The sequence below is a fragment of the Hippichthys cyanospilos genome, chromosome 22 (genome assembly GCF_059441005.1).
Source record: "Hippichthys cyanospilos isolate Australia breed blue-spotted pipefish chromosome 22, RoL_Hcya_1.0, whole genome shotgun sequence".
Classification (NCBI taxonomy): domain Eukaryota; kingdom Metazoa; phylum Chordata; class Actinopteri; order Syngnathiformes; family Syngnathidae; genus Hippichthys; species Hippichthys cyanospilos.
Window position 1 is genome coordinate 587,871 of NC_142390.1, and position 15,073 is coordinate 602,943.

At 59.5% G+C, this 15,073-nt stretch overlaps 2 protein-coding genes and 1 long non-coding RNA gene across 6 annotated transcripts; 2 read left to right on the forward strand and 1 right to left on the reverse strand.

The window, feature by feature from the left end:
• Window positions 1-38: 38 nt before the first annotated feature.
• On the reverse strand, window positions 39-14,398 carry LOC148405250 (uncharacterized). Its single transcript, XR_015864167.1, has 6 exons — window positions 11,492-14,398; window positions 9,396-9,520; window positions 9,236-9,310; window positions 2,162-2,232; window positions 663-806; window positions 39-187 (listed from the first exon to the last, which is right to left on the reverse strand). It is a non-coding gene; the product is annotated as an uncharacterized LOC148405250 (long non-coding RNA).
• LOC148405251 (potassium voltage-gated channel subfamily A member 5) lies at window positions 2,983-10,374 on the forward strand. Its single transcript, XM_088406234.1, has 3 exons — window positions 2,983-4,477; window positions 5,162-6,283; window positions 9,211-10,374. The coding sequence occupies exons 1-2, from the start codon at window positions 3,794-3,796 to the stop codon at window positions 6,143-6,145; spliced, it is 1,668 nt and encodes a 555-aa protein (XP_088262360.1). The 5' UTR covers window positions 2,983-3,793; the 3' UTR covers window positions 6,146-6,283; window positions 9,211-10,374.
• Window positions 10,672-14,888, forward strand: LOC148405252 (CCR4-NOT transcription complex subunit 2-like). 4 transcript variants are annotated; one of them, XM_088406233.1, is made up of 15 exons: window positions 10,721-10,855; window positions 11,878-12,031; window positions 12,098-12,170; window positions 12,250-12,370; window positions 12,440-12,625; window positions 12,690-12,745; window positions 12,814-12,939; window positions 12,997-13,127; window positions 13,194-13,317; window positions 13,390-13,546; window positions 13,614-13,675; window positions 13,918-13,967; window positions 14,027-14,127; window positions 14,198-14,342; window positions 14,410-14,651. In XM_088406233.1, exons 2-15 carry the CDS (start codon window positions 11,888-11,890, stop codon window positions 14,494-14,496), a joined length of 1,563 nt encoding a protein of 520 aa, XP_088262359.1. In that variant the 5' UTR covers window positions 10,721-10,855; window positions 11,878-11,887; the 3' UTR covers window positions 14,497-14,651. The 4 variants fall into 4 exon arrangements, with proteins under 4 accessions (XP_088262355.1, XP_088262357.1, XP_088262356.1 ...); XM_088406229.1 differs by having other exon boundaries at window positions 10,672-10,855; window positions 11,878-12,170; window positions 14,027-14,054; window positions 14,410-14,888; XM_088406231.1 differs by having other exon boundaries at window positions 10,687-10,855; window positions 12,997-13,317.
• The last annotated feature ends 185 nt before the right edge of the window (window positions 14,889-15,073 follow it).

Below are 15,073 nucleotides of genomic sequence, written 5' to 3' on the forward strand. Positions count from 1 at the left end.
CGACGACGGGGCCGCGGGCGCCCGCACTGCGGCGCGGGCGCCCCCTCCACGTCCTCGGGCCGGCCGCCGCGCCGAGAAGGGCGGCAGGAGCCTTGGGCGTAACGCGCCTCCGGGCGCCGCTGACGAGGACCACCCAGAGCCAGGAAGAGCCGGGGGAGGCGGGGGCGCTCGACGCAGTGCAGCCGCGCTTTTGGCGCCATGGAGAGAGAGGGGGGGGGAGAGCGCGGGAGTGAGCGAGACACACGGATAAAAATAGAGAGAACACCAGAGACAGGCAGAAGGAACGAGAGTGAGACAAAGGCGGCGGAGACAGATTGAGAACGCGCCAAGAGCGAGAGACGGGGCGGAAAGAAAGACGGGAACAAAGAGGTTGAGAGAAAGACAAACAAACACCACGGACAAACAGAAAAAGAAAGGGCGGGAGCAGACCGGGAAGCGTTCGAGAAAAATGCAAAGGGAGCCGTAGCGAGGGGCAGGGACAGAAAAAGAGGGCCGGAGAGACGGACGGAGACGGAGGAGCTTTCGAGGACACCCGGCGACGGCCACAAATAAAACCAATGAAAAGTCCCGAAAGGTCAAATAGAGCGACAGGTATGGACGCAAAACGGAAAGCGAGGCGGGAGAAGGAAAGATGGACACAAAGGCGGTAGTGACGGCCTCACCAAGGTCAACTTGTCAGCGAGTTCCGCGCCAGGTCACCTGAGGTCACACGCGTGCGGGCGCGTGGCTGCGGCGGCCCTTGACCTGGCAGGAACGTCCGCGCTCGGCTCCTTCCGACGTGACCCGAGTCGTCGTCTCATTTCCTCCTGTCGTTTGCGCTCATTGAGAAAACGAGAAATTGCTATCGTATGGCGGAGCGCGAAATTAGAACGAATTTGCCGAATCGAGCGACTCGCGCTCGTTCGGAGAGGAAGACGAGCCAACTGTCAAAGGCCGAAGCGACGATATAAAATTTTCAACCGCGGAAAGCGCAGCAGCTGTGCAAAGGAGCTGAGCCCCCCCCCCCCTCCCCCCCCCCCATTCATAAAGGCGCAGCCTGCTTATATAAGGGATCCCCTTATTAGTCACAACTATTTTTAGCACTTATGTAAAAGCGCGCGGCCAATTTGTCCTTCAAACGCGCAAGCAAGTTATTCTGGTCAGCACGTAATTTTGGGGGGACAACACAGCACTGAAAGAGGCCAATCAGAATGCTCCCAAAGAGGCGGCGTGCAAAGCGCAGCGACGCCCGGGGCAACGTGGCTCCAAAGTGCGGAAGAGACGTTTTTTTCAAGTGAAGTGAGGCCACGGAAAACGGCGGCCACGGAAAAACGGCGGCGTGCAAAGGTGAGCGTGCAGAAAAGCCGAGCCGTCCGCCTTGAGGAGCTTGATGTGGACACGCCCTCTTTTGGCTTCCGACATGCTCGGCGGCAAGCGGAAAGCCGGGCATCTCCTTCTCGCATGAAATATTCACGTGTCCCTCCGGCTCGTTTGCCGCCGGCGGGAAGCTCGCTCGCGCGCGCGACGGCGCCGCCTGTCGGCTCACGCTCGGCTACGTACTGTTGCCGTGGCGACACGCCCGCCCAAAAACCCGACGAGACGGTGGGACTAGAGCGCCGCCGCTCGGCGATGTGACGACGCGACGGAGCGAGCTTCCTCCGTCGCAATGTGACAGCCGTTCGCGGACTGTCGCCGGAATACTCGACGTGCCCCCCCCCCCCCCCCCCCCCCCGACTTCTCGTGCGTGCGTGAGCTATTCCTGAGGGCCTGTACGCTCGGCTGCCGATTGGCTCCCACTTCCTGCGCGGCCATTTTCCACTTGGGCGCACATCCGGCACACACGCGGCACGTGCTAAGCTAACGGCGGCGCGCTCTCGGGCACGGCTCACTTCTTGTTTTTTTTTTTAAAAAAAATGCAAAAGTGTGCACTGGCGTTCAACGGGGGGCCCGGCTGCGGCGGTATATGTCCATTTTTATTGCGTGAGTCGGCACGATGCGGCGGGACATTTGGAGTGAAAATTTCCTCCGCGGGTTCAGAGAGGGAACCCAAAAACCCTCTTGCACAGTGTCGTCTTTTAGCGCGCGACAGGAAGTGAACAATGAAAGCGGGGCGGCACAAAAATGCCCCCGAGGTGACGCGGGGGCCGGCGCCTCCGACGCCGCTCCGGCTGTTAACGCTTACCTGTTGCCATGGAGACCGTCTCCCTCCCAACCGGCATTTTCGCCGCAGCTCCCGCGTGCACAAGCGCAAACCTGCCAAACAACAAACGCAAGCGCTGCTTTGTGATTCATCAGAAGCCGGCATGGCGCACAGCCCCCCGCTCCCCCTTTTTCCCCTGCAGAGACACCAACCATCACAAGTACAAAAACAATGTCCTCTTCACGAGTCCAAAGCGTCTGATTTTTGCATTACTGCCAATATTTATCCTCGAACCCCCATCAAAGTCCGCATGACATTTTTTGATTGATATTTCAGCCCCCCCCCCCCCAAAAAAAAGGTGGCTCTGGTTCCAATTGACGACCATTGGTGTCTACAGACATTCATTGGAACCGCGTTAACGGAGGAGGATCGTATTATCGGCAGCGGGCATCGGCGGCCTCGGCGGGAGTCGGAAAGCTAGCGGCTATGAGGTGTCCCGTGTCCGATTACGCTGCGGTCCGATGAAAAGCGACTTTTTCAAATAATGTCACGTCCTAATGTCGTGTGATTTCTGACTGGACCTGAACTCACCGCCTGTCAGCCTGAATTAAAGCAGCCTTGTGTCATACTGCCCCGGAGGACCAAAATACACAGCAACACATACAGTACACACGCGCACACGCGTCTTGTGCGCGCTGGAAAACGCTGTGCCGGCCATCTTATTTGTAGAAACGTCTTAATGGTCGCCTCCTTTGTGGGGACGCCGTTGCCTGCGGGCCACCTACTTCCTCACATTGCCGTTATTGTGAATGCGTGTGTGTGCGTTGGGGGGGGGGGCTGTTAATCCAAATAGGGGGTGGGGGTGCTGATCATGATCAGGCTGCCGCATTAGATAAGAAAAAGGGATAAATATAGCATTCACGCTTTGTTTTCTTAATCCGGCCACGGGGCAAAGAAAGTAACCTTTTAAATAGGTCACCGCGTATGTGTATGTGTGTGCGTGCATCCAGTGTAAGTTTGGATGACTGAGTACATTTAAGGTTGGTTGGTTGGTCGCTCTTAAAGGGCCAGCGTGGGCCAATGGCCAAGTTCCGTTCAAAGACAAGACACCATTCCTCAGGTCAATCGTTTCCTTGCGGCTAAAACGCCCTTGCTGAAATTCGCGCGTGCGCACGAGCGCGAACATACGTGCGCCGATCTGCCGAGCGGCACAAAAAAGCCACGCGCACATTCGCCGGAGCGCGTCATCTTATATAAGATGACGAGGACATCAACAGGCTTGATCCCGAATGGGTGAATGTCTTTTTTTTTCCCCGCACCAAATTCAATAAACCACGACGTCTGTTGATTCCCGCCACCCAAAAAAAGCAGGAAAGGAAAAAGAGAACAAAGAGAGAAAAGCGAGGGAAAGCGTCAGCCGCTCGCATTCGGGGGCGGGCGGCGGGTCGGTCGGGGGCGGGGGGAGGGGGGGCGCCGGCGAGCTCGGGGGCGGAGAGACGCCGTTCCTTCGGCGCCCTGGCGTTCGGCTCCACTCCTGCCGAGATTTCATGCGGGGCGCGTCCCGTTCTCCGGCTCCTCTCGGATCTGGCCGGATGCCGGCGGGCGCCGTCAACAAGTGCGCGTGAAGAGCGAGCCGCGGGCGGGCGGGCGGACGGGCGGGCGGGCGAGGCGGCCATGGAGGTGGCTCTGGTGAGCCTGCAGGAGAACGGCGGCGCCAACAACGGCGAGCAGCAGGAGCAGCAGCTCCACTCGGCGCTCGTGGACGACTTGGGCAAGGAGGTTAACGCGCCCCTTCAGCAGCAGCAGCAGCAGCAGCAGCAGCAGCAGCAGCAGCAGCAGCCGCGGCAGCAGCAGCAGCAGCATCCCCTCCCACCCGCGTGGAGGATCAACGACATGAACAGCACGCTGAGCTGCAGCGAGAACGCCATGGACGCGCTGCTGCGCGCCGATCACAGCCCGCACGTGTTCGACGACGAGCTCCTGGACCTGGACTTGGACTCGGACAGCAACGAGCGCGTCCTCATCAACATCGCCGGCCTCCGCTACGAGACGCAGCTGGGCACGCTCAACCAATTCCCCGACACGCTGCTGGGCGACCCCGCCAAGAGGATCAAGTACTTCGACCCGCTGCGCAACGAGTACTTCTTTGACCGCAACCGGCCCAGCTTTGACGGCATCCTTTACTTCTACCAGTCGGGCGGCAAGATCCGCAGGCCCGTCAACGTGTCCATCGACGTCTTCGCCGACGAGATCCGCTTCTACCAGTTGGGCGAGGAGGCCATGGAGCGATTTCGCGAGGACGAGGGATTCATCAAGGAGGAGGAGAAGCCGCTGCCGCGAAACGAGTTCCAGAAGCAGGTCCGTGTCCAAGGAGCCTTTCTTTCCGCGTCCCTCGTATTCGCTTCGGGGCCCGCGCGAGACGCTACGGGTACCCCCGCGCGCACCGTCGTTTACGCTCTCCCTCGCTACGGGTACCCCCGCGCGCACCGTCGTTTACGCTCTCCCTCCCTGACCAAAGACGGCAAACGCCGGAGCTTCTCGCGCCCTCGTCCCGCCGCGTTCCCTCCCCGCAAACGGGGAGTTTGGGCTCCAGGGCCGCGTGCCGCCACTCCGCCGTCGGGGCGGCGAGGCACGCTCATCGGGGGACGGGCGTTCGCCCTCCCCCGGCCTGACCGAAGGCGTCAACTATCGCACCCTCCCCCCCGGCCACTCGGCCCGTGGCCGCGGCCGGCGGTAGAGCGCTCGGCTCTCGTCCGAGCGGCCGCGGGTTCCGCCCCCGAGCGCCGTTGCGACCGCGTCAGAACCCCCGGTTACAGTCGCCGGTAGGTAAACTGGCTGCCGGCCGAGCGGCACGCGGCGGTTCCTCCAGCGCGTGCGCTCGGGAACGCCCGGGCTTTTCTGCCGCCGGGACGCGGGTATAGGAGGCCTTCCAACCGGGGGGTGGGGGGTGGGGGGGTAATGAAAAAGTGCGCGGCTACGCGCAGAACGGGCCGGCGGGCACGCGCGCCATCCGCGGACTAAAGGCCGGGGCTTTGTCGGCAGGTGTGGCTGATCTTCGAGTACCCGGAGAGCTCGAGCCCGGCGCGCGGCATCGCCATCGTCTCGGTGCTGGTCATCACCATCTCCATCATCACCTTCTGCCTGGAGACGCTGCCCGAGTTCAGGGACGAGCGCGAGCTGCCGGCGAGCGGGCGCCCGGACAACGGCACGGCGGCCCGACCCTCGCTGACCTTCAGCGACCCCTTCTTTATCATCGAGACCACCTGCGTCATCTGGTTCACCTTCGAGCTCTTCGTGCGCTTCTTCGCCTGCCCCAGCAAGTCCGAGTTCTCCAAGACGGTGATGAACATCATCGACATCATGTCCATCATGCCCTACTTCATCACGCTGGGCACGGAGCTGGCCGAGCAGGGCCAGGAGCACCCCAACGGCCAGCAGGCCATGTCGCTGGCCATCCTGCGCGTCATCCGGCTGGTGCGCGTCTTCCGCATCTTCAAGCTGTCGCGCCACTCCAAGGGCCTGCAGATCCTGGGCCAGACGCTCAAGGCCAGCATGCGCGAGCTGGGCCTGCTCATCTTCTTCCTCTTCATCGGCGTCATCCTCTTCTCCAGCGCCGTCTACTTCGCCGAGGCCGACGAGCCCGAGTCGCACTTCTCCAGCATCCCCGACGCCTTCTGGTGGGCGGTGGTCACCATGACCACCGTGGGCTACGGCGACATGCGCCCCGTCACCGTGGGCGGCAAGATCGTGGGCTCCCTCTGCGCCATCGCCGGCGTGCTGACCATCGCGCTGCCCGTGCCCGTCATCGTGTCCAACTTCAACTACTTCTACCACCGCGAGACCGACCAGGACCAGTCCTCGCTCAAGGACGAGCCGGCGCCGGCCGAGGCCAAGGCCGGGCCGGGCTGCGAGGGGGGCAAAGAGGCGGCCGGCGGGGGCAAAGCCGACGTCAAGGCCAACAGCGGCCTGGACCTGAAAAGCTCGCTCTACGCCTTCTGCCTGGACACGCGGGAAACCGACCTGTAGGCCGGCGGGACGCTCGGGAGACAAAAACCGGGACTTTGCGGACACCCCCTCACTGCCTCGCGCGCTTTGCGCGTGCGTACACCCCTTCCTCTCAGGTTTGCTCTGGATACGCCATCAGGTCGACGGGACTCATACCAGGTCAGTGCTCGCCCGGGCCGGGCCTTTCTGGAGGCGCGCTCCGACCTCCCCTTCCGACTCGCAGCCCGCTCCCGGCGGTTTACCTTTCCGTTCCCCCGCCTTGCCGTCCCCCCCCCCGACATCGCAGCAGAGTCGTGTTTCGCACCGGCAGCGCGTTTTCGTGGGAAAGACGCGCGGACGCCGAGGGGGGCGGCGCAGCATCTGGCCGCGGCCGAGCGGAAAGGGACGCGCGCCTCGCCCCTCCGCATCTTCGATTACTTTCATGTCAATTCGTGCTGTAATTGCAGCGTTGCCGCGGCAACCGCGCTCACGCAAGAGCCGCTCGTTTCACACTCCTTAACGCGCACAAACGTGACAGATGGCCGCATGCTAATAATGTGCCGTCGCGCGCTCGGCTACACGCAACCGACGTTGCGCCGTCCTCGTCCCCGCGCGTAGATTGACGGAAACGCGAAGAGTGAGCGGGAAACGCAAAGGACGACTCAGAGTGTCCTTGAACGCCTCGCGCGGTGTCGTGCGGCGCCAGGAGATTAGAAAACTTAAAAATATCTCGTCAAAGCTGTCGAGCGATCGACGTCTCGTTTGGCCGCTGACACTAAAACTGCCTTGGCGCTAATCCCTCACTTTATTTCCATAATCTCCGACACGCGCACGCCATTCATGCGAGCGCGCACGCCTCATACGCCACACAAGCGCAACACTTAAAAAAAAATCTATACTCGCGCACGCACATTTACTTCATGGCCGCGGGGCCATCCAATTGACGTCGTGCGCTTCCTAGCCCCTAGCCGTCGCGACGGATCGGCTAAGCCCGACCGAGTGGAAAACCAAGTCTCGAGGTCCGGGCGAGGGCAAGACGGGCGAAACCCGGAATACGAGCCCCACCCCTTACGGTGGGTCGGATTTCCCCACCTTTGCGACCGCGTCAAAGCGTCTTTGAGTAAAGACGCCGAAGCCCCTCGGTTCCGGTCGTCACAAGCGAAATGACTCGTCGGCTTTGGTAGAAAAGGCGTATATACATTTACGGCGTCGAGCGCACAGCGACGCACGCCGGCGAGCGACCAAGCGTTCACGCGCAAAACATTGCCGATCCGACAAGACGCGCGCACCGGCTAGGATATACGCGCACCCTTCAAACGCATGACCCAGAGGTGCCCACTTCCTTTGCGCGAGTTGGAAGATGGGCTCGTCCGGGCAGGGGAAGAACTCGCCATGAGGAGGAAGTTACATAACGCACACGCGCACCCGCACGCAGTCAGTCGTACGCACACGGCGGCGGTCCTCAGCCGCAACCCCGCTATCGCTGGGGGGGAAGATTCCGCCGAAGAAAATTGAGGACGAACGGCGCTCGATGATGTCATCGTGCCGGATGACATCAGCCGAGCTCGGGGACGCATCGGAAACAGCGACGTGGCCGGCGATGGCACGCTTATGTCAGGTTCATTCTGGCGGCGGCGAGCTCCGATCGGTCGTCCGTCCCACGCAAACGATACACAAACGGGCACGCGCCAAACCAACCGACCGCACTCAAACACGCGCGCGCACTAACCACGCGCAAAAACGACTTCTACCCACACATGAAAATCTCATGCGCGCGCGCGCGCGCACGGCGCCCCACCCCCCCGCCGAAAAAAGATCCACATTTCCGCATTTCTGAGCCAACGATCGCCGAGGCCAAGATCAAGCAAAAGCCAATTTGGAAAGTGAGCCGAAACGCCACGTCACACGTACACGCGCGGGGATGAGGCGAGCGGGCGGTCACGTTCCGTCATTATTTCTAATTAGCGGGTGTCACGTGGCCCGGTGGCGCCCCCTGGCACACGACGACGATGGCGAGCGTTCAAGCGGAAACTCTGACAACAGCCGCGCCGCTTTGTGTCCTCCTTTTACGCTCGCCCGATTCTTTTCTTGCCGCTGCCTTTTAACCCGCCGGCACCCAACGCGAGCGATGCGGACGCGCGGAGGCAAAGGGCGAGCAAACGACGCGCGAGGCCCTCGACGCCCAAAAGAGCCGGGATCACCCGGATCCCGGTTTGAGGCCGAGCCGTGCGGAAAAGGCGCGCGGCTCGGCCACCGGGGGGTGGGGAATGAGCGGAGGATTCCCTAATAACCCGCCCAGATTGCCAGCGGACTTTTGAGGCGGGTCTGTAGGTCTTTGCACGAAGGCGACGGGCGTGCCGGCGGCCGGGCGGCGCCGGATTTGTCCCAGCGGGCCTTGCATATGCTGCGCTGGATTAAAGTGATCCCAACTTAATGCCCCGAAGCGTGCAATCATTCATAACTAGCGCGGCGGCGGAGGCGGCCTGCTCGCGGGCACGCGGGCCGGCCCCACGCACGCCGCCATCTGCCGCAACGCCGCGGATTAACTTCCAGGAAGATGGAAGGGGGAGGGGCCAAAACAACGCCGAGCCCGCCGATACTGTACGTAGCATCCAATGCCATCCAAAACAGAAAGGGAAAAGGTGTCGGCCTCCTTTCGCGCCTCCTTTACGGTCTTTGGCCGGAACGTCGGGTGCTTGCCTTCACGTCGTTATGGAAAGATTTGCTAATATTGACAATATTACTTGTTTTTGGGTCACTCTGTACGGATAAGAAACAATGCAAAACTTGCGATACGAGGGGGGCGGCATTTTGCCTCGCCGATATCGCGACGCTCCAGCGGCCTTCCGCCCGAGTGAATCTTTTCGGTCGAACCGTTTTCTAAAGTCGACTCGGTCGACTTCTTCTTCGCGGCCATCGTAAGGACGGCGCGTCCGCCGGAGTCGCGCAAAGAGGGAAATGAAAGCGGTAGGAAAGCTATGGCGCCGACCGTGTCGCTAACCGTTAGCACTATAGAATGACCATAGAGCGGTAAGGTCCAATCAAGCGGAAGGAAAAATGTGAATCAAGCTGAGGCGATCAATGTCTCACATGCTTCCTTCCCACAGAGCGGATGACCGCCGAAACCCTTACCTGCCGCACGCCTCGCTCCCTCTGGACCTGCGTGCCTTCGAGCCAATCAACGGTCGGCGAGGAGCCGCCTCATCGCTGCTGCCGGGAAATGAAATCACAGACTCCTTTCCTTTTCCTAAAGCCATATACAAGTACGTCGACGTGAAGCCTTTCCACGCACCCGATGCGTTTAAGGGTCCCGGTGATTTTTGGACTCTTTCTATGCCGCATGATGGCGTCCTCCTTTACGCCTCCTCTTCCCGCACGTCAATGTTTCCAAAGGACTTTTCACAAGATGAAGTGCTCCTAAAAGAAGAGGAGGGATGGGGGGGGAAAAAAGGGTAAACGTGGGAGTATATTTTAAAATGATAAAAAAGGAAGCAGCCCACCCACAGAGGTTATTTTTTTCACAAGAAAAAATAGTCAGGAGAAAGGAAGAACCAGCATTCAAACGAGCATATATTTTTTCAAACTAAAAACGAGGAATGAAATCAGGATTCCGTTTGGTAAGCGCAAGTCACAAAAGATGGGCTACGCGTTCACAATAAAAGCGACGCCAGCAGCAGTGAGCAAACTTCAACCATGGGCTTACTTTTCACAAGTGCTACAGGGGGACGAAAGCCCCCGTGGGCAAACGGAATACATTTTCAAAATCAAAGGAAGCAGAGGCAATCAAACATGCACATTTTCACAATAAAAACGCACAATAAAAACAGGATGGAGTCAAAATTGACTGATAAGAACGAGCACACGAAGAAAGAAAGAAAGAAAGAAAGAAAGAAAGAAAGAAAGAAAGAAAGAAAGAAAGAAAGAAAGAAAGAAAGAAAGAAAGAAAGAGAGAGAGAGAGAGAGAGAGAAGACAGACAAAGTGAGCGTTCTTCCTGATCCAGTTCATGTTCGTCTTTGGATCTTTCGGACTAGTGTGCATGTTGTCGTCGTCCCCCGGTCTGTGCGAGTCTCAACACGCATGTTTGGGCGCCCCGTCCCGTCCCGTCCCGTCCCGTCCCGCCCCGTCAGGTTGGGTTCGGTCCCTTTAATTAATGACTCCTGCCACTTAACGACGCTGCCAAACGGGTGTGACAAAGCCAAACGTGTTTGTGTGCGTGTCGTGTCTGTTCAAATGTTGATTATCGACTGAATAAAATCACTGCCAACTCTGATCGTAGGGTATTTTCTCTAGCGTCCACCAGAGGGGGCCATTTACAAATTCATTGACGTCCTAATTCACGCTACAATTTCATTCGTTCGGGCTAGTTTCCAGCGATCGACCCACGCTCCGTCGTTGAACGGAATATACAATACTATAGTATATTTGAAACTAATCAAGTTTGTCAAAACCCGAATGTGCTCGAGTACGACATATCACTGCACAATAGAGTAGTAACAACAGGCCGTTGTTGGCGATAAGTGAAGAAACTTAAGTAATACCGAGTAAAGATGGATTTTTTTTGCCGTACCCCGTATTCGAGTGTATCCCCAAAACAAACCAAAAAACGTGGTTCCGATGAAAACGGGAAAGAGCAATAGTAGGCGCGCAAGCAATAGAACGGCGCCCATATCGACTACGACTCCCAGCGTGCTTTGCAGTTGCAAAGCTATGTCTGCCATCTTGGAAACTAGCGGCGAAGAAAGATTGATGCGGTAAGATTTTTGTTTTTCTTTTAAATTCCTCCACTGCAATTCGTTATCAGTCGGGCGCATCGAGTGAACATTGAACCGGAGAGGGCTTGTCACTCCCTCGGTCGGTCCGGTGGTCTTTCGCAAATCCTGATGAGCCTTTTGTTGTTGTCTGGCAGCTAGTCGAGCTTTAGGGGCCCAAATTGCAAGAAAAACGCAAGAGTGGGGAACTTTTGAGCCAACTCCAGCGGGAACTGGGTCCACCGCCTCAGTCGATTGACGCGATGGCCCCAGAAGGCGTTTGAAAAGATTCTTTGCCAGCCGTTAGTTGCCGGAGCGTCAATTAGCCACGATGCTAAGGTCCACTCGCGTCGGTCACTAAACTGCGAGCAGATGTGACGTCGGCTCCGAGTCTACCACCGACTTTGACCAGTTCCACCGAAACGCCGAATGGAAGGCCGGTTGATCTCGGGGATGGCCCACCGGCGCGGGAAAGCAATGATGTTAGCTTCGGTGGCTAGCGCGAGCCGTTTGCGACAGTGCCGTACGCCGAGGCGGCATCGCGTCATCCACGCAGTCGCCCGGCGCCAACTTTTTCGATTTGACCCACGCGACAATAGAATGGAGAGCGCTGTCATTGGAAACGGCGACGCGGCTCACCTCAGCTCGTTCGTGGGCGCGTGATGCGAGCAAGTCAACTGGCGCCCTCACTCGGGAAACAAAGACACGCCCACCTAGTCACCTGACCGATTCGTGTGTCAGGTGAGTCCCCCGCCATGTTTGTTAACAGCGCCAGGGTACTTCCGTTTGCATTTCCCACAAAATCCGCACACGAATGGCTTGAGGTCAGGTAACAATGAAGTCCTTTGCCCTTTATTTATGTCCACGAAACCAAGATAAACCCAGTCGAAGAATAACGAGAGTTGACGGGTAAAATAGGCAAACGGTCAGTTATCTACGAACACACGATTTATTTCCCCGTCACCTTCCTTTTAAACGAGAGCTGCTCGGATCCTCACGATTGGATTTTTACGCCCGTGCGCCAGGTGACACGATATGGCGGGCATGTTTGGGGCTAACCGGAAGAAGTTCATGGAGGCGGGGCTGGAGGCCGACTACGCGGCGGCGGTGGCCGACGAGTCGGGAGGCCTATACTACGGCCATCCCTCGGCGTTCCCGCCGCACCGCGCCGACAAGGACGTAAGCGGGGCCGCCGGCGACTCGGCCCACGTGGGCGGACGTCAGCGGGACACCTTTGTCTTTCAGATGATGGCGTCGTCTTCGGCCTCGTCCCCGGGACAGCTGTCGCAGCTGGGAGCCAGTCTCTACGGGCCTCAGAGTGAGTCGCCCAAAAGCCGGCGCGTTTCGGGGACCCCCGTTTGAACCGCTCGTCTCGCCGCGGTTTGCGGTACATTCAGGTGCGCTGGGCTTCCCCTCGCGCGCCGCCGGTCGGGGCGGCGGACTCCCTCAGTCGGCCGGCGGACATCAGAACGCTCACGCCGGCGCGCCCGCCATGCACACGCCGCCCTCGCCCAGCAGGTACCGCCCCGCGTCATCTGTCGGACGACCGCCGTTGAAAAGCGCTGACCTTTGCGCCCTGCGCGGCAGGGGGATTCTGCCCATCAACAGCCGCGGCGTCCTCAACCCTAATCAACAGGCGAGCGGGCCCCCCGGCCAGCCTATCGGCATGGGAGGAGAACGAGGGGGCGGGGCCGGCGGGAGGAGTCCCGGCGGGTCGTCGCCCAGCATCATCGGAATGCCCAAGCAGTCGCGGCAAGCTTTCACCGTCAACAGGTACCCGCCGACCTTGCGCTTGCGAGTCGGGAGGTCGCGTGACCGGTCTGCGCGCGCGTGTCAGCATGTCAGGTTTCGGCGTGAGCAGGAATCCCGGATTCAACGTCTTCAACGGCACAGGTCGTGGCGCGCTCGCTTCGCCGACTCGGGCGGCGAACGTCCCGCTCACCTCCGAGACCTTTCCGCAGACGGCAGCGAGAACGTGACGGCTCTGGACCTGTCCGACTTCCCGGCGCTGGCGGACCGCGGTCGGAGGGACGGAGGCGCCAACCTGGCGCCGCTGCTCAACCCGCTGGCCGGGCGGGCGCCCTACGGTGAGAGCCGCTAGAGGGTCCGGTTTGCGATGCCCTAACCCTAACCCTCCCCGCCAGTTGGCATGGTAACCAAGCCGTCCGGCGAGCAGTCGCAAGATTTCTCCATCCACAATGAGGATTTCCCAGCACTCCCGGGTCCAAACTATCAGACCAAAGACCCCGGCGGCACCGGCGACGACGGAAAAACGGTGACGCGCGCTCCCTGTAACTCGACACGCGGCTATTGTCGGCTGACTTTAATGTCTGCCCATCAGAACCTCGGCTCTTCAGGTAAGCCTGCCTCCGGTTCGGACGGTCCAAAGTTTCCGGGTGACAAAAGTTCTGTGCCGACGAGTGGCAACAACCAGCACAAAAAAGGCGTACAGGTGCTTCCTGATGGTGAGATGCACTGAGGCGCGCGCGCGCGCTCACGTCCGCCCGCGCGCGCTTGACGTCTCGTTGGCGCGGCAGGCCGCGTGACCAACATCCCCGTCGGCATGGTAACGGACCAGTTCGGCATGATCGGCCTACTGACCTTCATCCGGGCGGCCGAGACGGATCCCGGCATGGTGCACCTTGCGCTCGGTTCCGACCTCACCACGCTGGGCCTCAACCTCAACTCGCCCGAGTACGCCGCCGCCGCCGCCGGCCGGCCCCGTTCTTGTCGCCGCTCATCTCGTCTTGTCCTTGTCCAGGAACCTCTACCCCAAGTTCGCATCTCCGTGGGCGTCTGCGCCGTGTCGGCCGCAAGACATCGGTCAGTTGGGAGATGCGCACGCACGCGCGCGCGCGGGCCCGTCTTACTATCTTTGTGGGGCCACCCCATCCACGTCTTGCATTTCACAAGTCATTGCTAACTCCAACCAAATTTGGAAGCTCAACTCTTGCGTGGTGCCCCCACAAAGACAGTGAGAACCTGGAATATGAGCCCCAGCATGTAGCAAACGAAAAGAAGATTGTGCTGGAGGTGAAGCTTGTTTGTCCTTTTGTCCTTGGCAGACTTCCACGTACCATCAGAATACTTGACCAACATCCACATTCGGGACAAGGTAGGGCTGCGCGCGCCCGCACGCACTTGTGCGCACGTTGACATTTTGCTACCGTCCAGCTGGCTGCCATCAAGTTGTCTCGCTACGGTGAGGACCTCCTCTTTTACCTTTACTACATGAACGGCGGCGACCTGCTGCAGCTGCTGGCCGCCGTGGAGCTGTGAGAGACGCGCGCCTTCACGCCGGCGGGCGTGTCGGGGCCACGGGGTGACGCGGCGCACGTGTGTTAGCTTCAACAGGGATTGGCGCTACCACAAGGAGGAACGCGTGTGGATCACGCGGGCGCCCGGCATGGAGCCGTCGCTCAAGACCAACGCCTACGAGCGCGGGACCTACTACTTTTTCGACTGCCTCAACTGGAGGAAGGTCGCCAAGGTGAGTCGCGCTCGCGTACTAACAGGCGTCGACCCGCCGACTAACGCCCCCCCCCCCCCCCCATCAGGAGTTCCACCTGGAATACGACAAACTGGAAGAGCGACCTCACGTTCCCTCCACCTTCAACTACAACCCAGCCCAGCAGGCCTTCTGATTGGCCGCCCACCCGCCAAGAGACCTTTCCCTTCAAACTTGCCTGCTTCTTCACCAACTGGCGGGATCCGGCTCGCGGGAAGCGCTCGGCAGTGGGCGGACTTTGCAGAACACTTTCACTGTCGCAAAGACAAAAGCGTACAGCGACATCAAAAGGAAGGAAAGGCGGAAGGGACTTGCGCCAACACACCTCTTTGCCTGCCTGCCTGCCTGCCTGCCGGCCGGCCGCATTCCTTCGATTGGCCACGGGAGGGCGCCGGCATCCGGTTGCCAAGGAGACAGCTTCCTGCTGGCTTCCGTGACCTGGACTCAACATGGCAGCTAGTGTTTTCATAGCCACAAATATTTTCTTCTTTTTTTTCATAGCAACAAATAAATATTCTGCTAATGAAAGGTGTGATGTCATCACTCAACGACGGAGAAAGACGTTTTGCGGAAAATGAGCGGCTTGAATCTTCAGCGGCAAAAGCAGGTTCCGTCTTTCGCCCGCTTCACCGGTTTTGGAGAGGAAATGACATCAAAACGACGGCGGTCTTCTCCAGCGCAAGCGCCAGGACGCGCGCGAGCAACTTCTCCAC